This window comes from Bufo bufo, chromosome 2, assembly GCF_905171765.1.
Source record: "Bufo bufo chromosome 2, aBufBuf1.1, whole genome shotgun sequence".
In the NCBI taxonomy this organism is placed as follows: domain Eukaryota; kingdom Metazoa; phylum Chordata; class Amphibia; order Anura; family Bufonidae; genus Bufo; species Bufo bufo.
In genome coordinates this window covers 257,289,953-257,317,597 of record NC_053390.1, presented here as the reverse complement: position 1 = coordinate 257,317,597, position 27,645 = coordinate 257,289,953, and the positions used below count along the sequence as shown (strand labels likewise).

The following is a 27,645-nucleotide window of genomic DNA, read 5'->3' as shown; positions in this document are numbered from 1 at the left end:
GCCTGTTCCTTTCAGTCAGTGGTGAGGGCACAGCATGAAGGGCAGTGAGCGGAGCCTCTGGGAGCAACGAGGTGCAACAGCACCACCCTCGTTGCTCCTAGCGTCTCATTTGCATATTACAAAACATTCATTGCGGGAACCCAGGCAGATTGGACCAAGACCATGATGTTCAACTGTCACGCGCACATGTCTCAGATGAGACTGTTTAATTGCGACATATCTGACGACAGAACCCCTTTAACAGAACATTAAAATGAGGATAATAGGAAGTAAAATGGTGAACCAGTGAGTTTAAATGTGCCATAGTACTGTCTGATCAGTACGGAGTATGTTCTGAAGTTTATTAGTACTGTATTTTACCTAAATTTACAAGAAATGTTCTATATTTATCTTTATCCGTATTCTCCATTAGCCCTACTGCAAAAAAGAATAGCTACCTAGATGAAAAGAAAGCTGATCCAGATAAGAGGCGTCCATGTGCCCCAACAGAGCATATGGAAAGATGATGCCTATTTTGGGAAAACCTCTTTTATAAGAGGGAAAAATGGAGATGTGATGTTTGTAAGACCTCTACCACAGTTACCACAAATCTAGGTAAAAACGTACAATCAGCAACAGAAATTAAAGATAATTATGAGCGCCCATTGTATCCAATGCTACCAAGAGCATCAACTGACTGTGTTCGGCCAAAAGACTGATGTATGTAAAGGGGGGGAAAAAAAAAGTACTCTAAGGGAATGATGCAGTTTTTTTTTTTACTTTTTTAATGTGGCTTTTGGTGTGGAATCTGTGTCTAGTATGCACAGGACACGTCTTTTTTCTGCAGTGCAGTTTTCAAATCCACAAGTGGAATTTTTTATTTTATTTTTAAAGCGCTGTATGGTTTAACATGTAGATTCCCCATTGAAATAAGTGGGGAAGTTTTGCATCACTTTTTGGCGCGGTTTCCATGCTCAAAATACTCAGTGTGAACATACCCCAACAATCTAATAGGAATGTATCCAGCAAACCGGTGTCTAGGACTACTATACTAGTAAAAAGACATGAACACACACATATTTATTATATTTAGATCATAAAGACAACGCCTGTTTATAGATAGTATCAATTTTATACGTATGCAATTACTTCATATAAAGATACTGACCCCATAAATACTTTGTCCCAGATTTCCTAATCCTATAGATGTTGTAAGCTAAGGCTACTTTCACACTTGCGGCAGGACGGATCCGACAGGCTGTTCACCCTGTCGGATCTGTCCTGCTGCTATTTCGCCTAGCCGCCGGACTGCCGCTCCGTCCCCATTGACTATAATGGGGGCGGAGCTCTGGCGCAGCGCGCGGTGAGAGGCCGCCGGACTAAAAGGTCAGAAATGCAGTACCTTTAGTACGAAATAGCAGCAGGACATATCCCACAGGGTGAACAGCCAGGCTGTCTAGACCGGCACCAGCTCCGGCTGGAGGATACATGTGGTGCAGGGAGAGATTCTGACTCTGTAGTATTGGTTGGCTACTGTCATACAGAATTTTAGGCCAGAATTGCGGCGCAAGTTTGGCTCAAAATTGAGCATTTTAGGCCCTGTCGAATGAAGTTACACCCTTTTCCACTAAACCACCCCCCTCCCGAGCATATCGTAAAAATGTGTAGAAACCCTAGAAGCGATATTGCGCCACTTTTTAGACAGATTTTTGCTGCAGAAATGTTAGTAAATCTGGGCTTTCATGTGCTGAAAATATTAAATTGTATATTTACTGAAACTCTGAAATCTCACATAAAACTGCACTCACTAGACTGTTTAAGTCACAGTCAGGCGTGGATACGAAAGAAAGGTGGTGCGGCAGCGAGTCTGAAATACACGGGCACCGGCCGTATGCACCCCGCCTCATGGATGCAGAGTTGCAGACCCATTTACTTGAATGGGTCCGATATCCGGGAGATGCGGTGCGGAACGGAGGTATGGATCGGAAGCCCACGGAAGCACTATGGAGTGCCTCCCTTGGTTTTCTGTCCGTGCCTCCGCACCGCAAAAAAGTGAATGGGTCCACGATCCGCATGCGGCAGCCCCACAGTCGTGTGCATGAGGCCTTACACTTTTCCTTCTGTTCACTTCTGCTTCTCAGTGAGCCTGTAACTACTTCACGCTGCTCTTAGGCTTTTACACGCTTTTGTTTGAGGTGGTGTTTTTTTGTCAAACATTTCACTTTTTTTTTTATAGATGCTTTATTTTCCTATACAGAACATGTAACATCAGACAATGGTGTGGTTTTTTCCTTAAAAAAAAAAAAAATCAATAAGGTGCATAGTTAAAAGACAACAAACATAGTGTGAACCCACCCTTATGTTCACATGATTCTGAAAATCCCCCTGCAAAACTCAGTGTGGAACCCACATGTGTTTTTTTTGCATTTTTTTATGGTGTTTTGAGGGTAGGTCAAAATGGGGCACAAGTTAAATCTGATTTTGGCCTCAAAATGTGTCTTAGAAAACATGAACAAAACCTGCAAGTGTGAATATACCCTTAACCAATGTTCTTAGGGTGTGTGGGTGGACTTGTTCACATCTGCACTGGAGGCTCCATTCAGGGCCACCAAAAACTGAAACTGAATGGACCCATTAATGTCAATATTCGGCTCTGCTCATTTCATTTATGTGCCGGATCTTCCGGTATTCTCATTAGGTTGCATTCACATGGTGCAGAGGCATGGTCCCGGAAGCAGATGGAAAGGCTTCCGTGTGTTTCCTTGTGCTTCCAGGTCCGTGCCACAAAATATAGGACATGTCTCATCTTTCATCACATCTTGCGGATTACGGACCATTGAAATCAATGGTCTGCACCGTGATGTGAAGTGCACACAGCCGATGCGCAGTTTGCGGTCCGCAATACAGGCACGGCCATCCCACGCCCGTATGAATGCAGCCTTATTCTGCTGCTATAACGGATCAGAACAATGGATATGACTAGTGGTGCTGGATCCGGAACTGCCTGCCGGATCCGGTAATCTGTATGCAAACGGAAACAATTTGTAAACGGATCCGGATCCGTCTCACAAAATGCATTGCAATACTAGATCCGTCTCTCCAGTGTCATCCGGAAAAACGGATCTGGTATTTTTTTTTTTAAACATTTTTAAAAGGTCTGCACATGCGTAGGCCGGAAGACCGCATGCTGCGGTTTTTTTCGCCGTCCAAATACCGTAAAAGGACTGAACTGAAGACATCCTGATGCATACTGAACGGATTGCTCTCCATTCAGAATGCATTAGGATAAAACTGATCTGTTTTTTTTCCGGTATTGAGCCCCTAAGATGGAACTCTATGCCGGAAAACTTTAACGCTAGTGTGAAAGTACCCTAACATGGGGCAGGGTACCACGCCAGACACAACCTAGACCTGTCTAGTAGTCTGCTCCATGTTCTTCAACATACATATGGCTAGTTGGGGGGGGGAGGCACAGCACAAGCTATACAAAATATTAAAGGGGTTGTCTTGTTTCAGGAGGAAACCAGGCAGCACATGTGATCCACCTGCAGTAAAGAATAGATAGATAATTGCCTGATTGTTTTCCACCCTATGGCACGGTTCTCCCGATAGGGCTCCATTTACCCAGCTGCAGCAGTGATGCCATGTCAACAACATGTGACCACTGCAGCCAATCACTGGCCTGTTCTTGGAAACTGCTGACACCAGTGATTGGCTACAGCGGTCACATGCTATTGACTTTATGTCAGTGCTGCAGCCAGGTAAATAGAGCCTGGCCCGGAGAACTGGAGAGGGAGCGTTCAGGTAAAAATCTATTCTTTATTGCAGGTGGATCACGTGTTGTTTAGTTTTCTCCTGAAACAGAACAACCCTTTAAATCTCCATACCACTGTGCAATCCAGGAGTCTGCATTCATCTGCCCCAGACTCTCTTGGATTCTGGATAAAACAGGTAAATGTTTGCCCCAGAGGCTGCAGAACCAGGCTGGCATCATGCCACCCATTTCAATACACTGTATGCATCACCGTAAGGTGCAAGTAAGCCTGTAGTATGAGTATGTGGAGCTGTGAGGTCTCTCACCAGGAGGCTCCCAGGCCGCCTCTCGGAACCGCTCCAGATCCTCAGCCCCACTACTACTGTCAGATTCCGCCTCCTGCCAGCTGCTCCTGGGCGCCGCCATCTTGCCTCACGTGTCCCCCAGGTCTGCTGATGTGACCCGGAAGTGACGTAAAGGGACGGCCTACAGCTGACGCTTGGTGATGGTGGATCTCGGCTTATCGGAGGTGAGCGGCAGGAGACTTCCTTGTAGCGCGTACGTCGCCAAACAGACTGCTAGTTCTTCTTGTAACTACCGCCTGCGTTTTCTTCTCCCACAATATCAGCCATTGCTGGGTATGTTCATAGCTGCCACATATCCCACCGGCTGCTACAGTCAGCTGCCAGAGACGGCCTCTGTAGTACTACAAGTCTCAGCATGCACTGCAGACTACCAGACAGGGGCTCTCGGTAGCAGCTGCCTGTCACCTGGAGTCACAAGGTGTCACTTGCCTCCCACAGAAGGTGCATAAGGCAGGGGGCAGACTTTCCATTCACTTCCATGGAGGAGGGCTGTTGCATCATTGTGATGATGCAGATCTGCTGACTCGCCCAGGGGGCTGCTGCCTGCGCACCGTGCTGGTTGTCAGGAGAACATTCATGCCTCTTTAGTTCAGTATACAAAGAGGGATGTACGCTCAGGTTAAGTTTATACTACCAAAAGGTTGAAACAATGTCGACCTTTTATGTTCTTACTTTATGATGAAAACTAATAAAAACAATTTTAAAACAGTATACAAAGAGGGATAAATGGCTGCCAAACATCCGGGACGCCGCTTATCTGCCTGCGGAAACAGGATCAGACATGTCTAGATCTAGTCTGACCCTGACAACATCAGCAGGATCCACCCCCAAATGCTTCGCTAATAACACCTAGAAATAGACTGTACAGTAATCTAAACAGTAGTCTGATCCTATCAGCTTAATGGGCTTGTCCGACTCCTTGCAACAAGTGCTCAAAAACCAGGACCCTTTAAAAAAAAAAAAGTCTGAACACTTTTAATTTACTTTAAATGGGAACTCACATATACTGGAAGTATACAGGCTCCATAGAAGTCTATAGGCCCATCTCTGAGGAGAGAGCGAGATATGTGGGTGCGTCTCTCCCCTCGTTCTGCGGATCGTGGGGGTCTCCGCACTCAGACCCACACTGATCTAAACTGTTGAGATATCTCTGATATTTAGGGTGTTAAACAGATGTTCTGAGAGAATCACAAGCGTATGGGTATCAGTCATAGCTGATATGGATCTTGTAAGTTTCAGCTGTTCTAAGTCCCAATGTATAATGTGAGCATCTGTCAGCATGATCATACCTAATAAACCAGACATACTGCTTTGAAGTGTTGATTATGCCGAGTACAGGAATGTGCACTTTTATTTTTATGTTAATGAGGTCCTCGGAGCACCATTTCACCTCTTCCTCGGCACCACTCCAACCTCCTGTACTGATTGACAAGGCTAGGCATCCTCACTGTTCAGATGGCCCTGAAAGCTTGCGCATGTGTCAGCCATAGTACTGTCTGTGCTAGAACAGTTTGGAGGTCAAAACAAGGACATCTGTACCCACTGAGATCTGGCGAGAGTACAATCACTGCATGCGTAGTTTGGATCTTAAAGGGGTTGTCCGAGTTATATCTATACAGTACAGACCAAAAGTTTGGACACACCTTCTCATTCAAAGAGTTTTCTTTATTTTCATGACTATGAAAATTGTAGATTCACACTGAAGGCATCAAAACTATGAATTAACACATGTGGAATTATATACATAACAAACAAGTGTGAAACAACTGAAAATATGTCATATTCTAGGTTCTTCAAAGTAGCCACCTTTTGCTTTGATTACTGCTTTGCACACTCTTGGCATTCTCTTGATGAGCTTCAAGAAGTAGTCCCCTGAAATGGTTTTCACTTCACAGGTGTGCCCTGTCAGGTTTAATAAGTGGGATTTCTTGCCTTATAAATGGGGTTGGGACCATCAGTTGCGTTGAGGAGAAGTCAGGTGGATACACAGCTGATAGTCCTACTGAATAGACTGTTAGAATTTGTATTATGGCAAGAAAAAAAGCAGCTAAGTAAAGAAAAACAAGTGGCCATCATTACTTTAAGAAATAAAGGTCAGTCAGTCAGCCGAAAAATTGGGAAAACTTTGAAAGTAAGGGCTATTTGACCATGAAGGAGAGTGATGGGGTGCTGCGCCAGATGACCTGGCCTCCACAGTCACCGGACCTGAACCCAATCGAGATGGTTTGGGGTGAGCTGGACCGCAGAGTGAAGGCAAAAGGGCCAACAAGTGCTAAGCATCTCTGGGAACTCCTTCAAGACTGTTGGAAGACCATTTCAGGGGACTACCTCTTGAAGCTCATCAAGAGAATGCCAAGAGTGTGCAAAGCAGTAATCAAAGCAAAAGGTGGCTACTTTGAAGAACCTAGAACAGGGCTTGACAAATTTCCTCGGAATCTAGGAGCCAGCTAAAAAAGTTAGGAGCCAGGCGGAGCCGCGTCATAAAGCCCCCAGTAGGTGCCTCCCCTCCCCACTTCTCCATAGAGCCCCCCCAATAATGCTGTATACCATGTTACATATACCGCCGCTCCGTCCCCGGACCCTATTGACTATAATGGGGACGGGGGTGGAGCTCCGGCGCAGTACGGCAGTTCGCGGTGAGAGGCCGCCGGACTAAAAAGTTGGACATGCAGTACTTTTAGGCTACTTTCAGACTAGCGTTCGGAGCGGGTCCGTCTGATGTTTCATCAGACGGATCCGCTCCTATAATGCAGACGTTTGCATCCGTTCAGAACGGATCCGTCTGCATTATAACTTAGAAAATTTCTAAGTCTGAAAGTAGCCTGAACGGATCCGTCCAGACTTTACATTGAAAGTCAATGGGGGCAGATCCGTTTGAAGATTGAGCCATATAGTGTCATCTTAAAGCGGATCCGTCCCCATTGACTTCCATTGTAAGTCTGGACGGATCCGCTTGCCTCCGCACGGCCAGGCGGACACCCGAACGCTGCAAGCAGCGTTCAGGTGTCCGCTCGCTGAGCGGAGCGGAGGCTGAACACCGCCAGACTGATGCATTCTGAGCGGATCCGCCTCCACTGAGAATGCATTAGGGCTGGACGGATGCGTTCGGGGCCGCTTGTGAGCCCCTTCAAACGGAGCTCACGAGCGGACACCCGAACGCAGGTGTGAAAGTAGCCTTACCATGCACTGCCGTGCTGCGCCAGAGCTCTGCCCCCATTATAGTCAATGGGGACAGAGCTGCGGTCCGGCGAAGGACGGATTCGACAGGGTGAACAGCCTGCCAGATCCATCCTGCCGCAAGTGTAAAAGTAGCCTTAGTTCTATAGCTACTGAATCAGACAGAAGAAGGGATGCCTTTAACATAGATCTCCTTGAGAAGCCAATTTGATCCTAAAGGGTTAATTCAAACTGTAATCTAAACTGTGTCCTGTCACTTCTCTTATCTCTCTGCTCCTGTCCCTTAATCTTATCACTGCTGCAAAAGCATCAGCCGAGCCTCAGTGTAAACTGTTCTACAGTCTGACTGACTGTTCTTTTAACTCAAAGAATCGAATGAGTCTCTAACTAATCGGATCTTTAGATTCTTTTAACCTGAGACTCATTCGATTCTTTCTTACTTAGACTCCCTGTACTTGTGTCAGTGACTCGGGCTCAGAGCTGCTACTGCTAGTCCTTGCCTCAGCTCTGATTGGTTGGTGGGCAGGGAGGGGAGGGGCTGGCAGAAGCAGCTTCCACTCTAGGATCAGATTACACTCCTCCCGAGCCCCTCCCCTCCCTGCTGCCAGCGTCTCGCTCTCTGTGTGCTGTGACTCACTGACTGAGGACTGGAGCTGTTTCAAACGGTGCTGCCTCCGGACAGAACGGCAGCTCCGCAACCATCGCCCGGGCACCTTTGAAAACGGGCTGACAAATACCCAAGCGCCAGGACTAAATTCCTGGTCGCCATGGCGACCTGGCGCCTGGGATTTGTCGAGCCCTGACCTAGAATATGACATATTTTCAGTTGTTTCACACTTGTTTGTTATGTATATAATTCCACATGTGTTAATTCATAGTTTTGATGCCTTTATAGTCATGAAAATAAAGAAAACTCTTTGAATGAGAAGGTGTGTCCAAACTTTTGGTCTGTACTGTATATATTACGGTGGCTTATAACATTATTAAAAATACAGTTGTAGTTTACTTTATTTATTCTGCCGTGTTTCTGCACAGCCAATGCGGGTCATGTGACCCCTGACGTCCTCCACCAGGCTCCGGTGGTGACGTCTCGTGTACAGGCTTCTCCCTGCCTTAGGGAGTGGCCCGGCTCTGTACACGAAACGTCAGAGCCTTGTGTGCCCGCCCCCCTCTGTCTCTCCTCTGGATGCCGCAGCTCCTGTGAGGTATCACGAATGCGCGATCCTTTCCAGTGCCGGTGTTCCGTTATATTTCCCTACCCTCGTCACTTCCGGCCGCACCGGACATGACGTGAGGAGGTGTGCCGTGCAGGTGCACAACGACGGGGTAGGGAAATTTCACAGCAGAGTTAGCTGGACACCGGCCGACACTGCGCATGAGCTGGGAGCATCACAAATGGTTAGGGTAGGGAAAAATTACAGGCCAGTTCGCAGGCGCGGTGATCGGATGGATGTTCTCAGCTGGACACCGGCCGACACTGCATGCGCTGGGAGACTCACCAGCTGTTAAAGAGAAAAATTACGGGCCAGTGCTTTGTCCCTACCATAACCGCTGGTGAGGCTCCCAGCGTATGCGCAGTGTCGGCCGGTGTCCAGCTGAGAACATCGATCCGATCACCGCGCCTGCGCACTGGCCCGTAATTTTTCCCTACCCTAACCGCTGTTGAGGCTCCTGGCGCATGCGCAGTGTCGGTCGGCTCCAGCTAACTCTGCTGTGAAATTTCCCTACCCCGTCGTTGTGTGCCTGCGCGGCGCGCCACACCACCTCCTCACGTCATGTCCGGTGCGGCCGCGTCACAGCAGGAAGTGACTAGGGTAGGGAAATCTCACGGGTAGGGAAATATAACGGAACACCGGCAGCCGTGCCAAAAGATTCATTGGTGTGCCTGCTCCCTCCCTGTGATCCACCAGTGTGCCTGTTCCCCTGCTTCTGCGTCTGGCGATCTTTACCAGTAGGCAGTTACTATTGGCCTACTCCACTGGCCTTCAGAAACAAAACCACCCCAGGAACATCACAAAGTAAATCATTGTCCATCATATAGATATAGCTGTGATATAGCTGTGATATAGCTAAGGGTACTTTCACACTAGCTTTTTCCTTTTCCGGCATTGAGTTCCGTCCTAGGGGCTCAATACCAGAAAAGAACTGATCAGTTTTATCTTGATGCATTTTGAATGGAGAGCAATCCGTTCAGGATGCATCAGAATGTCTTCAGTTCAGTCTTTTTGACTTTTCAAGAAGGAGATAATACTGCAGCATGCTACGGTTTTATTTCCGGCAAAAAAAACAGAACACTTGCCTGAATGCCGGATGCGGCATTCCAGTCTGCGCATGCGCAGACCTTTAAAAATGTGAAAAAAATAAATACCGAATCCGTTTTGCCGGGTGACACCGGAAAAACGGATCTGGTATTCCAATGCATTTTTCTGACTGATCAGGCATTTTTCAGACTGATCAGGATCCTGATAAGGGTACTTTCACACTAGCAGCAGGACGGATCCGACAGGCTGTTAACCCTGTTGGATCCGTCCTGCCGCTATTTCGCCGTGCCGCCGGACTGCTGCTCCATCCCCATTGACCATAATGGGAACGGGGGCAGAGCTCCGGAGCAGCATGGCGAGAGACCGCCGGACTAAAAAGTCGGACATGCAGTACTTTTAGTCCGGGGGCCTCTCGCTGCGCCGGAGCTCCGCCCCCGTCCCAATTATAGTCAATGGGGACGGAGCGGCAGTCCGGCGGCACGGTGAAATAGTGGCAGGACGGATCCGACAGGGTGAACAGCCTGTCGGATCCGTCCTGCCGCTAGTGTGAAAGTAGCCTGAGGCTACTTTCACACTTGCGGCAGTGTGATCCGACGATGGAACTGCTTGCCAGAACTGCTTGCCGGATCCGCCGATCTGGATGTGACTGAAAGCATTTGTGAGACGCATCCAGATGCGGATCCGTCTCACAAATGCATTGCAAGAACGGATCCGTCTCTCTGCTTGTCATGCGGACAGACGGATCCGTCTTGTGCGTGCGCAGAGCGGAAGGACGGATCCGGCATTCCGGTATTTTGAATGCCAGATCCAGCACTAATACATTCCTATGGGAAAAAATGCCGGATCCGGCATTCAGGCAAGTCTTCAGTTTTTTTCGCCTGAGATAAAACCGTAGCATGCTACGGTTTTCTCTTTTGCCTGATCAGTCAAAATGACTGAACTGAAGACATCCTGATGCATCCTGAACGGATTACTCTCCATTCAGAATGCATGGGGATAAAACTGATCAGTTCTTTTCCGGTATTGAGCCCTTGTGACGGAACTCTATGCCGGAAAAGAAAAACGCTAGTGTGAAAGTACCCTTAGATAGTAGGTGTCATATAGCTTAGATAGATGTAGGTGTCAAATAGCTTAGATTCATATGGCTTAGGGCTCTTTCACACTTGCGTTGTCCGGATCCGGCGTGTATTCCATTTGCTGGAATTACACGCCGGATCCGGAAAAACGCAAGTGAACTGAAAGCATTTGAAGACGGATCCGTCTTCAAAATGCGTTCAGTGTTACTATGGCACCCAGGACGCTATTAAAGTCCTGGCTGCCATAGTAGTAGTGGGGAGCGGGGGAGCAGTATACTTACAGTCCGTGCGGCTCCCGGGGCGCTCCAGAATGACGTCAGAGCGCCCCATGCGCATGGATGCTGTGTCCATGCGATCACGTCATCCATGAGCGTGGGGCGCCCTGACGTCACTCTGGAGCGCCCGGGGAGCCGCACGGACGGTAAGTATACTGCCCCCCCGCTCCCCACTACACTTTACCATGGCTGACAGGACTTTAGCGTCCTTGCAGCCATGGTAACCATTCAGAAAAAGCTAAACGTCGGATCCGGCAATGCGCTGAAACGACGTTTAGCTTAAGGCCGGATCCGGATTAATGCCTTTCAATGGGCATTAATTCCGGATCCGGCCTTGCGGCAAGTGTTCCGGATTTTTGGCCGGAGTAAAAAGCGCAGCATGCTGCAGTATTTTCTCCGGCCAAAAAACGTTCCGTTCCGGAACTGAAGGCATCCTGATGCATCCTGAACGGATTTCTCTCCATTCAGAATGCATTAGGATAATCCTGATCAGGATTCTTCTGGCATAGAGCCCCGACGACGGAACTCTATGCCGGAAGAAAAGAACGCAAGTGTGAAAGAGCCCTTAGATGCATATAGCGGTCATGTAGCTTAGATACATGCAGCTTAGATACACGCAGCTGTCATATAGCTTAGATACACGCAGCTGTCATATAGCTTAGATACACGCAGCTGTCATATAGCTTAGATACATATAAAAATGTGTGTGTGTGTGTATATATATATATATATATATATATATATATATATATACACTCACCTAAAGAATTATTAGGAACACCATACTAATACGGTGTTGGACCCCCTTTTGCCTTCAGAACTGCCTTAATTCTACGTGGCATTGATTCAACAAGATGCTGATAGCATTCTTTAGAAATGTTGGCCCATATTGATAGGATAGCATCTTGCAGTTGATGGAGATTTGAGGGATGCACATCCAGGGCACGAAGCTCCCGTTCCACCACATCCCAAAGATGCTCTATTGGGTTGAGATCTGGTGACTGTGGGGGCCATTTTAGTACAGTGAACTCATTGTCATGTTCAAGAAACCAATTTGAAATGATTTGAGCTTTGTGACATGGTGCGTTATCCTGCTGGAAGTAGCCATCAGAGGATGGATACATGTTCTCATTCTGTTTACGCCAAATTCGGACTCTACCATTTGAATGTCTCAACAGAAATCGAGACTCATCAGACCAGGCAACATTTTTCCAGTCTTCAACAGTCCAATTTTGGTGAGCTCGTGCAAATTGTAGCCTCTTTTTCCTATTTGTAGTGGAGATGAGTGGTACCCGGTGGGGTCTTCTGCTGTTGTAGCCCATCCGCCTCAAGGTTGTGCGTGTTGTGGCTTCACAAATGCTTTGCTGCATACCTCGGTTGTAACGAGTGGTTATTTCAGTCAACGTTGCTCTTCTATCAGCTTGAATCAGTCGGCCCATTCTCCTCTGACCTCTAGCATCCACAAGGCATTTTTGCCCACAGGACTGCCGCATACTGGATGTTTTTCCCTTTTCACACCATTCTTTGTAAACCCTAGAAATGGTTGTGCGTGAAAATCCCAGTAACTGAGCAGATTGTGAAATACTCAGACCGGCCCGTCTGGCACCAACAACCATGCCACGCTCAAAATTGCTTAAATCACCTTTCTTTCCCATTCTGACATTCAGTTTGGAGTTCAGGAGATTGTCTTGACCAGGACCACCCCCCTAAATGCATTGAAGCAACTGCCATGTGATTGGTTGACTAGATAATTGCATTAATGAGAAATAGAACAGGTGTTCCTAATAATTCTTTAGGTGAGTGTGTGTATGTATGTATGTATGTATGTATGTGTATATATATATATATATATCTCACAAATAGTGCAGCAGCACAGTCAGATACGATGTACCGGGTGCAAGGTCCCCACAGAGGTCGGCTCTTCCTCCACGAAATATATCAAACGAATGATGAGGCAGCACTTCCAGTATAGAGTGAACGGGTGAGGACCCCAAACTTTATTCAAGCGACGTTTCGGCCTGCTCAATGAGGCCTTTCTCAAGCTACATAACAGTGCATATGACAAGGTATATATACCCACCAATCAATACAAATCAATTACAATCAGTGATTAGGCGTGACTCCAGTCAAGTCACGTGATCATTAACCATATAAACACATGACATAAGTGTATAATGAACATTCTCATGTTGCGAGCGTACAAACATTTCATAAGTGATCATAATGATATCAAAACTAATATATAGAGGTAGATCTCTGTGCTTCCATTACATTTAAATAGAATATATATCTCTCTATTCAATACATGATTACCCATAATAGACACTGTGCAGAAAGTGTTAAGTGCATATAGGGTTAAAAACATCAGTTACTGGTACAGCTGTACCTTATCATAAGTTAAAAACAGCAGGACGGAGCTCACCACACTTAGACACTTGGAACCGGCCGGCATATATATATATATATATATATATATATATATATATAAGATGTAGATATAACATCTATGTATATATAGAACAGTAAATATCTATATGTATATAGTTACTGATCTATCTCTCTATATACATTTATGATCTATCTACATATCTCTATATCTATACCTTTTTATTTAGATGTAATTACATTTGTTATTATCACAATGATAATGACAGTTTTTTTAATGTAAAGTTTAGTTCTGCAGAGCGTGCAGTGCAGGGGCGGGGAAGGTCAGATTATTCCCACCCACAAATATTCATGAGGGAGGGCTCAGGCATTGTTGTTACACGCCCCCACAGCTTTGCTGCAGCATGTAAACAAAGCATGAATAACAGAACCATGCAAAGGTTTAAAGGGAACCTGTCACCGGGATTTTAGGTATAGAGCGGAGGACATGGGTTGCTAGATCGCCGCTAGCACATCCGCAATATCCAGTCCCCATAGCTCTGTGTGCTTTTATTTAGGGGTGCACCGAAATGAAAATTCTGGTCCGAAACCGAAACCGAAAATTCAGGATGCCCTTGACCGAAAACCGAAACCGAAACTGCCTTTTTGCCCAAATACTTTTAAAATACTTTTTTTTTTAATGATTTTATTAATAATTCTTTTTCATGAATGAAATTCATCTGTGGGTGGCGCTGTTATGGAGAGGGGGATCTGTGGGTGGCGCTGTTATGGAGAGGGGGATCTGTGGGTGGCGCTGTTATGGAGAGGGGGATCTGTGGGTGGCGCTGTTATGGAGAGGGGGATCTGTGGGTGGCGCTGTTATGGAGAGGGGGATCTGTGGGTGGCGCTGTTATGGAGAGGGGGATCTGTGGGTGGCGCTGTTATGGAGAGGGGGATCTGTGGGTGGCGCTGTTATGGAGAGGGGGATCTGTGGGTGGCGCTGTTATGGAGAGGGGGATCTGTGGGTGGCGCTGTTATGGAGAGGGGGATCTGTGGGTGGCGCTGTTATGGAGAGGGGGATCTGTGGGTGGCGCTGTTATGGAGAGGGGGATCTGTGGGTGGCGCTGTTATGGAGAGGGGGATCTGTGGGTGGCGCTGTTATGGAGAGGGGGATCTGTGCACTGTTATGGAAAGGGGATATGTGCACTGTTATGGGCATAACAGTGCACAGATCCCTTTCCCCATAACAGTGCACAGATCCCCCCTCACCATAGCAGTGCACAGATCCCCCCTCCCCATAGCAGTGCCATAGACCGATCCCCCTACCCATAACAGCCCCGGCCCTGCTGCTCACAGCATCACTCACTGCATCTTTATTTTACCTTACAATCGTGACGCTCCGGTAACAACTCTGCAGGCAGAGCGGAGGGCGGCGTAACGTCACTTACTCACGTGACGCACCTGCTCCGCCCACTTTATGAATGAAGGAGGCGGAGCAGGCGCGTCACGTGAGTAAGTGACGTTACGCCGGCCTCCGCTCTGCCTGCAGAGTTGTTAGTTACTGGAGCCTCACGATTGTAAGGTAAAATAAAGATGCAGTGACAAAGTAAACCGCCCGCCCGGCGCCTGCCCGCAGATGGTGGGTGACAAATCCCACACCCCATATTTTCGGCTGATATGTAACAATATCGGCCGAAGTGGATTAGGTGCATTTTCGGCCGATATTTTCGGCTGCCGAAATTTCGGTGCACCCCTACTTTTATTGTGTAAAAAAAACGATTTGATACATATGCAAATTAACATAAGAGTCATATCTTACTTGTGTGACCAGAGAAGAGTCATATTTTCAAGCTCTGACTCATCTCAGGGTAATTTGCATATGTATCAAATCTTTTTTTTCCCACAATAAAAGCACACAGAGCTATGGGGACTGGGTATTGTGGATGTGCTAGCGGCCATCTAGCAACCCATGTCCTCAGCTCTATACACAAAATCCCGGTGACAGGTTCCCTTTAAGGCTACTTTCACACTAGCGTTCGGGGCTCCGCTTGTGAGCTCCGTTTGAAGGGTCTCACAAGCGGCCCCGAACGCATCCGTCCAGCCCTAATGCATTCTGAGTGGACGCGGATCCGCTCAGAATGCATCAGTCTGGCAGCGTTCAGCCTCCGCTCCGCTCAGCAAGCGGACACCGTTCGGGTGTCCGCCTGGCCGTGCGGAGGCAAGCGGATCCGTCCAGACTTACAATGTAAGTCAATGGGGACGGATCCGTTTGAAGTTGACACAATATGGCTCAATTTTTAAACAGATCCGTCCCCCATTTACTTTCAATGTAAAGTCTGGACGGATCCGTTCAGGCTACTTTCACACTTAGAATTTTTTCTAAACTATTATGCAGACGTATCCGTTCTGAACGTATCCAAACGTCTGCATTATAGGAGTGGATCCGTCTCTGAACGCAAGTGTGAAAGTAGCCTTAGCATGTTTTTTTTTTCTCTTAAGAAATCAAGCTTAAAGGGACTCTGTCACCACTTTCTAACCCCCCCTTTTAAAAGTATTGTTCTCTCCATGGCGCCCTTGTGATTACAAAGGTGTTGTTATAACATAAATTCGCCGTCTCGTTTTGATAAAAATACCTTTTATCTAACCTGTCAATCTTGTGGATAAGGTGCCCAGGGCGTTTCTGAAGGTCTGAAGCTGCCGCCCGCCGCCGCCGTTGGTGCCCAGCTCCTCCCCTGATCCTTTCAGCGCCGCCTGAATGTAAAGAAATCCACCTCCGGCTCTCGCTCAGTGCCCCCTCCTCCTTCAAAGATCCCGCGCGTGCGCACAGCGAGAGCCGGAGGCGGATTTCTTTACATTCAGGCGGCGCTGAAAGGATCAGGGGAGGAGCTGGGCACCAATGGCGGCGGCGGGCGGCAGCTTCAGACCTTCAGAAACGTCCTGGGCACCTTATCCACAAGATTGACAGGTTAGATAAAAGGTATTTTTATCAAAACGAGACGGCGAATTTATGTTATAACAACACCTTTGTAATCACAAGGGCGCCATGGAGAGAACAATACTTTTAAAAGGGGGGGTTAGAAAGTGGTGACAGAGTCCCTTTAAAGAATGTATATGTATGTCCTGATGAGTTTTATAAGGTTTTTTTATATATTTTTTTCCATAACTCTGATAACCCCTTTAAGAGTGGAGTCCCCACTGAAATCCAATCTGCGCATGTGCGGGATTTCAGGGCCAGGCATCTGAACAGTTGGGATGCCTGACCCCTGTCAATCAGTGCAGGAGGGGAAGGTGAAGCAGTGCTCTGAGGGGCTAGGCCAGCACCTCGGTTCTTCAACTGGCTCACTGATGCGAGAAGCAAACATGTATATAACCGTATTAGGGCTTGTTCACACGACCGTGCCGTGTTTTGCGGTCTGCAAATTGCGGATCCGCAAGACACTGATGCCGCCAGTGTGCCTTCCGCAATTTTCAGAACGGACGGCCCTTTATAGAAATGCCTGTTCTTGTCCGCAAAACGGCCCCATTGAAGTGAATGGGTCCGCACCTGAGCCACAAACAATGCAGCCCGGTTGCGGAACCAAACCACAGTCGTGTGAATGAGCCCTTAGAGGTCATTGCCAGTGAAAAACACACACGGATGCTGTCAATTAGGCCTCTTGCACACAAACGTATTTTCATTCCGTGTCCGTTCCATTTTTTTCTATTTTTTTGCGGAACAGAAATGGAATGCACAAGGAGTACCTCACGTTTTTTTTGCTGACCCTTTGAAATGAATGGTTCCGTATATTGTCTGCAAAAAAAACGGTACTCCTTGTGCATTCCATTTCCGTTCCGCAAAAAAATAGAACATGTCCTATTATTGTCTGCATTACGGACAAGGATAAAACTGTTCTATTAGCTGTTCCGTTACTCAAAATAGGGAATGCACACTGATGTCATCCGTATATTTTGTGGATCCGTTTTTCGCCGACCGCAAAATACATACGGTCGTGTGCAAGAGGACTTATTTTTTTTCACTGACCCATTGACTTGAATGAACCAGTCCTGCATGAAAAACGGATGAAGATGGAGCATGCTACTATTTTTCCGGAACAGGCAGTCAGTGATGACTAGTGCTCCTCTGCGTATACCCATTGAAATGCGTGGGTCACTGTTCAGTCTGGATGCTTCCGAACGGCAGCATCGCTTAGGGAGAGGGGCAGTGGCCATTAGTGGCTGTCTCCTCTTTGATGCCCCTGTGGATCTTTCAAACGCTTCACAGTTTTAAAGCGGGTAAACCCCGCTGGCATTTGGAGCGTTGCTCCTGCAGAACAGTCCTGGTATGATCTGGTTTGTTTTGTAATCTGTACAGTAGCGACACTGGTTGAACTGGTCTTGCTAAATGTTGTGCCAGGGCATGCGCATGGTTTCCTGTTGCTGTCTATGAAATTGCATGACAGCTGTGAAGGTGGTCCCTATGGGCAGGGGATTAGCTGGCTACGTGTGCACACACAGGGGCGGTCCAGACAGGTGAGAGGGTGGTTCATTGCTGGTCTCCTCTAGTCTCTAAGGCATTCTCCGATTTCTCTGGTTTAATTGCTGTCTGCTTAACCCCTCCCCATTCCTTTATTTCTCCTTTCCCCTTTCTCCAGACCCATTTCCTTCACTCTGTGCGTCACTCCATGTTTTTTTTTTTTTTTTTTCATCCTGTCATCAATCTATTCTTTGGGGACATGATGTAACAGAGTGAAAAAGCACCACACACCACACATATAGCATAGTCTCTTCTTCCTCCATCACTGAGTGATAGTGACTGTCCCTGCTGCAAGTTGTACTGTAGCACCAATCGGTTATTACATTTTCGGTAAGTTTGCCTGGCTTTTGAGATTGGCCTAACCTTACCATGCATGCATAGATGCCGTCATTTACTTCCTCTTGTCTCTGCTAGGTCCACTGTCTTGGATTAGTTATCTCAGCCCTGTGGTGCCCTGGATAAGATGGCGAGTGCGGGTCCAGCCACCTCTGCGTCTGCAGAGAATTCAGGCCCTGGTGGAGCAAGTGGAAGTAGCGAGGGGAGCAGCCAGGACAGCACATTTGAGTGCAACATTTGCCTGGACACAGCCAAGGATGCCGTGATCAGCTTATGTGGCCACCTCTTCTGGTAAGTAGCTGATTACTGTTGTAAGACTGCACGGGCTGGAGATATATATATATATATATATATATATATATATATATATATATATATATATATATATATATATATATATATATTAGGGCGATAATCGACAAATGCGATATGGCGATTCGGCCTACCCGAAAATGCCGCGATTATATATGAAGGGGCCCCTATTGATAAAATGTCCTCTGTCCTATTGATAAAATTGCCAGCCTCTGTACTTACTTTCACGATGAATGCACTGCAGAGAGCGGGAGCGAGCGAGGCGGCCAGCCGGCCGGCGCGTGACTGACGTCACTTAATTCAGGAAGCAGGAGCGTGACTAAGTGTCATAGCACACATCCCCTATAACAGTGCCATCCACAGGTCCCCATAACGGCGTCCTCCACAGATCCCCCCCCCCCCAAAACGGCGTCCTCCACAGATCCCCCCCCATAACGGCGTCCTCCACAGATCCCCCCCCCCCCCCATAACGGCGTCCTCCACAGATCCCCCCCCCCCCCATAACGGCGTCCTCCACAGATCCCCCCCCCCATAACGGCGTCCTCCACAGATCCCCCCCCCATAACGGCGTCCTCCACAGATCCCCCCCCCCATAACGGCGTCCTCCACAGATCCCCCCCATAACGGCGTCCTCCACAGATCCCCCCCCCCATAACGGCGTCCTCCACAGATCCCCCCCCATAACGGCGTCCTCCACAGATCCCCCCCCATAACGGCGTCCTCCACAGATCCCCCCCCCCATAACGGCGTCCTCCACAGATCCCCCCCCCATAACGGCGTCCTCCACAGATCCCCCCCCCCATAACGGCGTCCTCCACAGATCCCACCCCATAACGGCGTCCTCCACAGATCCCCCCCCCATAACGGCGTCCTCCACAGATCCCCCCCCCCCCATAACGGCGTCCTCCACAGATCCCCCCCCCCATAACGGCGTCCTCCACAGATCCCCCCCCCCCCATAACGGCGTCCTCCACAGATCCCCCCCCCCATAACGGCGTCATCCACAGATCCCCCACAACACAGCGTCATCCACAGATCCCCCATAACTATGTCATACTCAGCCGCGTCAGCGGCTCATATGGGAAAATCCAAGCAAATAGACCTCTAGCACAATTCCCTTAAAATATTGCATCGCACATCGTTATCGCAATTTTTAGGGCCCTAATCGCAATCGCACAAAATTCCCATATCGTGCAGCCCTAATATATATATATATATATATATATATATATATATATATATATATAATATATATATTAGCAGAAGGACACGGCTTCGCACGGGTATATTTCATTTAATGTTTCTGTGTGTCGTTAAAAGATATGGACAGTATCCCCCATAACAGTGACCTCTACAGTACCCTGCCCCCTTAACACTGACCCCCTCCCCACAGTGCCCTCAACAGCAGCCCATTCCCTTAACTTTGACCTTCACAGCAGCCCTCCCCTTTAAGGCCTCTTTCACACGGGCGTGTGCGCCCCGTTGCCGTATTGTGGACCGCATTTGCGGATCCGCAATACACGGGTGCCGTTCCGTGGGCATTACGCATCATGGATGCGGACCCATTCACTTCAATGGGTCCGCAAATCCGGAGATGCGGAACGGAAGCACTACGGAGTGCTTCTGTGGGGTTTCGTCCCGTACTTCCGTTCTGCAAAAAGATAGAACATGTCCTATCTTTTTGCGGAACGGCCGGATCGCGGACCCATTTAAGTGAATGGGTCCGCGATCCACTGCGGCTGCCCCACGGACTGTGCTCGTGTGAAAGAGGCCTAACAGTGAGTTTCACAGCACCCGACTCCCTTGACAGTGACCTCCTCAGGGGTCCGCCCCCTTAACAGTGACTTATACAGCACCCCGCCCCTTAACACTGACCTCCATAGGGGATCGTCCCCTTATCTGTGACCTCCACTGTTCCCTGCCCCCTTAACAGAGACCTCCACAGCACCTGTCCCTTTAACAGTGACCTCCACAGCAGCTGCCCCTTTAATAGTGGCCCCTGCCCCCTTAAGGGTCCATTCACACGTCCGTTGTTTCTTTCCTGATCTGTTCCGTTTTTTGCGGAACAGATCTGGACCCATTCATTTTCAATAGGTCCTGAAAAAAAATCAGACATTGAGCTGTCCGATTTTTTTCAGGACCCATTGAAAATGAATGGGTCCAGATCTGTTCCGCAAAAAACGGAACAGATCAGGAAAGAAACAACGGACGTGTGAATGGACCCTAACAGTGACCTCCACAGCGCCCTGCCCCTTTAAGGCTAGGGATACATGAAGACATGTATCGCGCAACAATTTTTATATTGATAGGCTATGGTGTTACACTGCGACATGCTGCGACACGACAGTCGCCAAAAATCCATCCAAGATGGATGCATGTAGCAGTGTAGTTGTGCCCTATGTGTCGTGCGACTTATTGTCGTCGTGTAGCCCTAGGCTAAAGCTGACCTACAGCAGTGAAGAAAAATGGCTGGAGTAAAACTGTGTGTATGTGGAGACTAAGGGCATGCAAGCTTCTATTGGCTGATAAGGAACATGCGACCGTGTGTATGGCAGTTGGGATATGAAGAGAAAGACTTGCAGGCTTGTATTGGTTAATGCAGGTCATTTTTTGGGAATATCTCAGAAACGGTACGTGCTAGAGAGCTGAGAATTTTTCCTGACACCTCATGTACCTGTGTGCCAAATTTGGTAAAGATCGGTCCAGTCTTTTTGTCGCGCAGAAAGAAAGAACGGACGGACGGATAGACAAACTCCTTTTTAGATATATAAAGAGATATAGTAAATGAGTAAGTGCTAATGTGCAATATTATTTATAACATATATACTATCGTATAACATTTTCTTCTCTTACCTTTCTAGCTGGCCATGTTTGCATCAGGTAAGTTTATATATTATACTATATTACTTAGGATTGTAAAGGAGGGTATGGGATATGGAGGGTGTACCAAACCTTTTGATAAGGCTCCATTCAGAAGTCTGTGTGTGTTTTGGGGATCCACAGATCCGGAAAACACGGACACCGGCAATGTGAATTCCGCATTTTGCGGACCGCACATCGCCGGCACTTAATAGAAAATGCCTATTCTTGTTGCGGATAAGAATAGGACATGTTCTATTTTTTTCGGGATCGGAATTGCGGACCCGGAAGTGCGGGTCCGCATTTCTGGATCCGGGCCGCACATTGCCGGCACCTAATAGAAAATGCCTATTCTTGTTGCGGATAAGAATAGGACATGTTCTATTTTTTGGGGGATCGGATTTGTGGACCCGGAAATGCGGGTCCGCATCGTGCGGCCCCGTAGAAATTAATGGGTCCACAATTCCATTCCGCAAAATGCGGAACGGAATTGCGGACGTGTGAATGGAGCCTAACTGTGCTACAAGATTTTCGTGTGTGTGCTCACCCTACCTTTAACTTTAGGAGTGGAATGCAGTACCACATACAGGGAAACTTCTTGGAGGTGACCACCCACAATTGCATTGAACAGTGGTCTTCTCAAAGAAGATGCCCAGTATACATAATTATGGTGGAGCAGGAAATCTGGTCTGGATAAGGGGTGGCCCTTTAATGGGTTGTACATGGTTCTCCTGTAGAAGCATACCTAGCGTTATTTCTTTCTGTAAAGTCACATCTACGGGCTCCTGTGATGCATATTATTTCTGGCAATGGTGCAGTCCACTCCACTAGGTTGGCCTGCATGTACGCCTGGTCTTTATCTTTGATTGTCCTCTTACCAAGACTGATAATAGGCCAATTTTCAGGATGAGTGTTTGTAGAAACGCGGTTCTTGACTATTGGCATGTGTAAAAGGCTGGCACCTAAAATCATTGTTTCCGTGCAGCAGACCGGCTGCCCAGGAACCATGAATCTCTATGAGGACAAGCAATGGCTGTAGCAATAGCCGAGGTGATTGCTGCATATAAATGCAGCTTCATCTCTGACGATCAGGCAATTATTGGAAATGTTTACAAACGTTCCTGATAATTGCCTAATTTTCATCGGTGATGAGGGCTGCATTTACATGCAGCAATCACTTCCGCTGTATGAGGAGAAGCGATTGCTACATTGATTGCTTGATCCCATTGAAAATCATTGTTCCTGGGCTGCAGATGACGGATTACACAGCCCAGTCTGCTGCACGGAACAATGAGTGCTTTAGTGCTGGCTGAACGACAGGATCTGCACCTTTCACAAAGGCCAATTATCAGGAACCAGCACTTCTACAAACCCTCATCCCCATTAATTGGCCTGATTATTGCTCCATGTAAAAGGACCGTTAGTGATAATGGTTAATGAAGATTCACTACATGTGTCCTTCTTGTCTTCAGTGGTTAGAAACCCGACCAAATCGCCAGGTGTGTCCAGTGTGCAAAGCTGGAATCAGCCGTGATAAAGTAATACCTTTGTATGGAAGAGGAAGCACGGGCCAAGAAGACCCTCGGTGAGCAGTCACTTCTATAGAAGCAGTCACAATGTTATTTTCTGGCGTTACACGTGAACTCATCTTACACAATCTTCCTTCCATTAGGGAAAAAACTCCCCCACGGCCTCAAGGGCAGCGACCGGAGCCAGAGAACAGAGGGGTGAGTGATGGGTGAAGGTTTGGGGTTGTACAGTATGTGTCACATGATGAAACGATTGCTTCTAATCTGTAATTCTGTAGCGGCTCCTGGGAATTGTTAGTTAACACATAACGAGCTTCCCTCGAGAAAAACTAATTAACAGTAACAGGATGACACCGGCCGCACAGCGCTTCCTGCCATTCATCTTCTGCTTCTAAATCTGTGATTGGCCATTTCCAGCTTTTTTTTTTTTTTTCCTCCAAGATCCAGTCCTTAGATTTACACCGTAGTGTATTGGTGATGGATTCTGTAACTCGTGCAGGTTTCAGAAGTTGTAAATGGGTATGGCATGAGCTGTACCTGTACAAGCTGTCGTTACAGTGGGCCAACCCTCCTGTTGACATGATATGACATTGTGGCCACATAGTATCACGCCAGTTTATCCTGCAGAGGGGATAGGATCCATTGGGCGCTTGCAGTGTCTGGCATGTGATTGAACCGGCAATTCCGCTATTCTGTTCCTACGGCAGAATTTAAACGGAGATGTGACCCTATCCTAAGTGCTACATACAGCTTATTAGTCAGTTGGATTGCTTTGCACCCGAGGTTACTATACAACCTGGTTATACAATGACAAACTGCTTACATATACAGTACTGTATGACATTGAAAGCTACTAGCTATTACACCATATTCTCAATGCCATTTCTAGTGGTCCTTTAAAGAGGACCTGTCCACTCTAATAACATGTCTCTCTTAGTAAATACCTGGATTCTCTTGTTATTCTGCAGCATCTCTCCTTAGAACGCTGCGTTGTGGTGTTCCTCTAGTCTGATACTGTTGGCACAGATTGGACAGTGTTAGGGGATATAGGGACACTCTCCCCCAATTGGTGACTTCAGGTGTCAATTTATTTATACATTTTTTTAAGAGGAATAACAGAGGAATGGCACTTGGCAGATTTTTAGGAAAACAAGCTCCAGAATTTTTATAGGATTGGGAATACAATTATTTACCAAACAGACATGTCAGGGGAGGTGATGAGTCCTCTATAACGGGGTAAGCCAATTTGTAAAGATGTTTTACCCAAATTTTTGATTTGTATGTCACATCATAACTTACCCCTGCTCTGTGGTCCCGATCTGTGTAAACAACGTCCATAGGGTGTAAGATGGCGGCGGTGATATGATTCACCCACATCGCCGCTGTCTGAACTGACACTTGACGGATTCAGTTCTGTGCTGAACATGTTCATTCATGTGCAGAACAGAATCATAGAAAGCTGTGATGCGGGTGAATCATGGCACCTGTTTGAAACCGGTCAGGTAGGTGACAGACTCCCTTTTTAAATAGGTGTTCATAAGGTCAGGAGATCAGAGATAGGAGCTCTACATGAGCAGTCAGTTGACAGGATTCAAAGAAACAGATTCACAACTTGCAAACAGACAGATTATTATTATTATTTTTTTAACCCGTTTATCTCAGAAACAGCTGAACATTATTAATAAAGACCAATTGCCCCAAAGGTGTACATAGCCTTTTAAAGGGGTTGTCTCACTTCAGTAAGTTGCATTTATCATGTAGCGAAAGTTAACACAATCCACTTACTAATGTATTGTTATTATCCATATTGCCTCCATTGCTGGCTGGATTTATTTTTCCATCACATTAAACACTGCTCGTTTCCATGGTTATGACCACCTGAAATCCATCAGTGGTGGTCGTGCTTGCATATTATAGGTAAAAGCGTCAGCCTCTCTGGTGGCTGGGACCATGGGAGCGCACATAGGCTCGTGCTTTTTCCCATATTGTGAAAGCACGACCACCACTGATGGATTGCAGGGTGGTCGTAACCATGGAAACGAGCAGTGTATAATGTGATGGAAAAATGAAGCCAGCCAGCAAAGGAGGCAATATGGATAATAACAATATATTAGTAAGGGGCTTGTATTAACTTTATCTACATGATAAATGCCACTTAATGAAGTGAGACAACCCCTTCAACTAAGTTGGCAGATCAACTGGAGTAACATCTCTAGACATATTTCAAGATGTGCCAAATTTATAAAATTACAGCAACAGAGCCTCAAGGAGATTCGAAAAATCCTCTTGTGGACACATTTTATATGATGTACTCTGTCTAGTTTCTTGGTCTTTATAGTTTTATTATATTTTTCCAGGGTTTCCAAGGGTTTGGTTTTGGAGATGGAGGCTTTCAGATGTCCTTTGGCATTGGAGCATTTCCCTTTGGAATGTTTGCGACAGCATTTAACATCAATGATGGTCGTCCTCCACCAGGTGAACCAAGCTTTCCAGTAGCAGTAAAGTCATGAGTATAAGGGCTAATTCACACAACCATATGAATGGGTCAGCATCCGCTCTGGGGTGCGGACCCACTTATTTCAAAGGGGCCGCAAAAGATGGGGACAGCACACCGTGTGCTGTCCACATCTGTAGTTCCGTTCCGCAAAAAAGACAGAGCATGTCCTATTCTTACTGACAAGAATAGGCGTTTCTATCATAGGGCTAGCCATGTGCATTCCGCAAAATGCGGAACGCATCACGACTGGTATCCGTGTTTTGAGGTTTCGCAATTTGCGGACTGCAAAACACATATGGTCGTCTGAATGTAGCTTATTGTTTAAACATGCAGAAAATCGCATTTAGCAGGAGTTGTTGGACTTAAGATGGTGTCTCCAGTAAGTTTTTGTTTTGTTTTTTTAAATGAAGTCAGAATAGCATAAAATCTGCAAAAAAGGGTCAGTAATGTAAATACATTATATTACTTGCACTAATGCTAAATTATAGACTACAGTATATTATAATCCAGAGCTGTAGTCAGAGTTCTGCTGGTTATCATTGGCCATAACCCTCAATGTACAATAATTGTATATGGAAAATGTCAAATCATGTTTAAAGGTGAACATTCACTTTAAACTTTGCACTTTAAAATGGTTGTGTCACTTCAGCAAACAGCATTTATGATGTAGAGGAAGTTAATACAAGGCACTTACTAATGTCCATACGGTTTCCTTTGCTGGCTGCATTCATTTTTCCATCACCTTATGCACTGCTCATTTACATGGTTACGACCACCCTGCAATCCATCAGCCGTGGTCGTGCTTGCACACTACAGCAAAAAAGCACTAGGCTATTCATATATATTCCTGATTCGGATTTGTGTTTTATGTACTTTGCATCATTATCATATGTATTAATAAATATAGACAGTGTGACTACACTAAACCTATGTTCCGGATATAAGGGTGCCCATTCATTTCTTTGATACAATTTTCCTTGGTGATTTGAGTGCGACATCAGATTGGTGCACCTTGCTCTCCCCAATCAGAGGTAGAGCCGTCCTATAGCTTCCTCTTTTAAATGGGTTGTTTAGCTACATAAATAGTAAAAAAAAAAAAAATACGCAAAAAACTTACTGTTGTAAAATGATAACAGAAGTAAGGTACGTATACCTTACCTATTCCCCGACGATTTCCGATCCCCCAACATACTGTGCATCCTGACCTCCAGCGATGATGTCCCGACACAGATGTGACCACTAAAGCTAACCACTGGCTGCAGCAGAGACCTCACGGGTACCTGCTACAGCCAGCGACTTGCTGCCATGGTCACATGTTCGTGTAGGAGAGTCACTGCTAGAGGCCAGGATACATAGTCGGTCAGGGGACCGGTAAGGCGAGTATTGTATACTGTATCGTATTTTTTTTATTTGCATGGCTGGACCTTTAAAGTACATTAATCCTTACTTAGTTTTAAGACAATAATTTCTTAGTGCAATGTTTCTCATTCTCTCTTTGAACCTGTTTTACAGCAGTCCCTGGAACCCCTCAATATGTGGATGAACAGTTCCTGTCTCGTCTTTTCCTTTTCGTTGCCCTGGTAATAATGTTTTGGCTGCTGATCGCTTGAATATCACTAATTACTCTGTGGATGGCAGTAAGGACTGAATATCGTCCCAATCCCCGTGATTTCTTAGCCTGAACTTTGCCCCGTATCCTTCTCTGGCCTCTGAAGTGCTACGCTCTAGTCGCTGCTCTTTAGATTACTAGAAAGGGCTGTTAGACAAGAGAGGACATAAAGCACAAAAGTATTATTGGCTATGGAGGAGCTGTGTCGCCGACAGATGGAGTAAATATCCTGTGCCAGAGAGGCACCATTATAATTACTTGGAGTGGGACAGGGTGAGAATATTGCAAATCAGAATAATAAATATAAGGAAACACATATAAGTGTGGACGCAAAGAAAAATGGAGAATCTGTTAAAAAAAAGGCTCCTCGGGTCCTTAAAAGCTAACATAGGAGAGTACTGAATGGAAAGTATATTGCATACTGGCAAATACATGGCAGCAAAACGATATATTTCTGGGCAAAATGCAGTGTAGCACAAGGTAAGAAGAGGTGGAAAAGACAAAACATCGGGATTCAGGGACAATAAGACTTTGAAATTAGTTTTATGAGAAAATACTCTGAATGAAGAGTGAATTATTTTTGTCCAAAATGTATGCTCCAAGATCTGCCCCTGAGCTCCAAAGGATGATGCCATGAAGTTTGTAGATACTCTCAATGTGCTTTGGAATTTAAGGGTGATTCCTCAATTTTATGAGATTTTAATAATTCATTGGGATTAAATGTTAATTTTAAAATACA

The 27,645-nt window shown here is 46.5% G+C and overlaps 2 protein-coding genes across 5 annotated transcripts in view; one reads left to right on the top strand and one right to left on the bottom strand.

Annotated features, from left to right (window-relative positions):
* Positions 1–4,205, bottom strand: part of C2H12orf43 (chromosome 2 C12orf43 homolog) — a 16,969-nt gene extending 12,764 nt beyond the window's left edge. Inside the window, exon 1 of the mRNA XM_040416487.1 lies at positions 4,060–4,205. Coding sequence (XP_040272421.1) covers positions 4,060–4,159 — 100 coding nt within the window. The 5' untranslated portion in view covers positions 4,160–4,205. The remainder of the gene's footprint in view (positions 1–4,059) is intronic.
* Positions 4,181–27,645, top strand: RNF185 (ring finger protein 185). Of its 4 annotated transcripts, none has more exons than XM_040416491.1 (7): positions 4,181–4,262; positions 18,179–18,391; positions 21,274–21,292; positions 22,744–22,856; positions 22,944–22,998; positions 25,158–25,275; positions 26,813–27,645. In XM_040416491.1, exons 2-7 carry the CDS (start codon positions 18,228–18,230, stop codon positions 26,905–26,907), a joined length of 564 nt encoding a protein of 187 aa, XP_040272425.1. In that variant the 5' UTR covers positions 4,181–4,262; positions 18,179–18,227; the 3' UTR covers positions 26,908–27,645. The 4 variants fall into 4 exon arrangements, with proteins under 4 accessions (XP_040272425.1, XP_040272422.1, XP_040272424.1 ...); XM_040416488.1 differs by having other exon boundaries at positions 26,810–27,645; XM_040416490.1 differs by lacking the exon at positions 4,181–4,262 and adding an exon at positions 4,347–4,371 and having other exon boundaries at positions 26,810–27,645.

What these genes read in the sequence shown, in the direction of transcription:
- RNF185 (XM_040416488.1), top strand. Translation starts at nt 18,228, where the DNA reads ATGGCGAGTGCGGGTCCAGCCACCTCTGCGTCTGCAGAGAATTCAGGC. An exon ending in ACGGGCCAAGAAGACCCTCG is followed by an intron (nt 22,857 to 22,943) that starts GTGAGCAGTCAC and finishes TCCTTCCATTAG; the next exon opens with GGAAAAAACTCCCCCACGGC. An exon ending in CGGAGCCAGAGAACAGAGGG is followed by an intron (nt 22,999 to 25,157) that starts GTGAGTGATGGG and finishes ATATTTTTCCAG; the next exon opens with GGTTTCCAAGGGTTTGGTTT.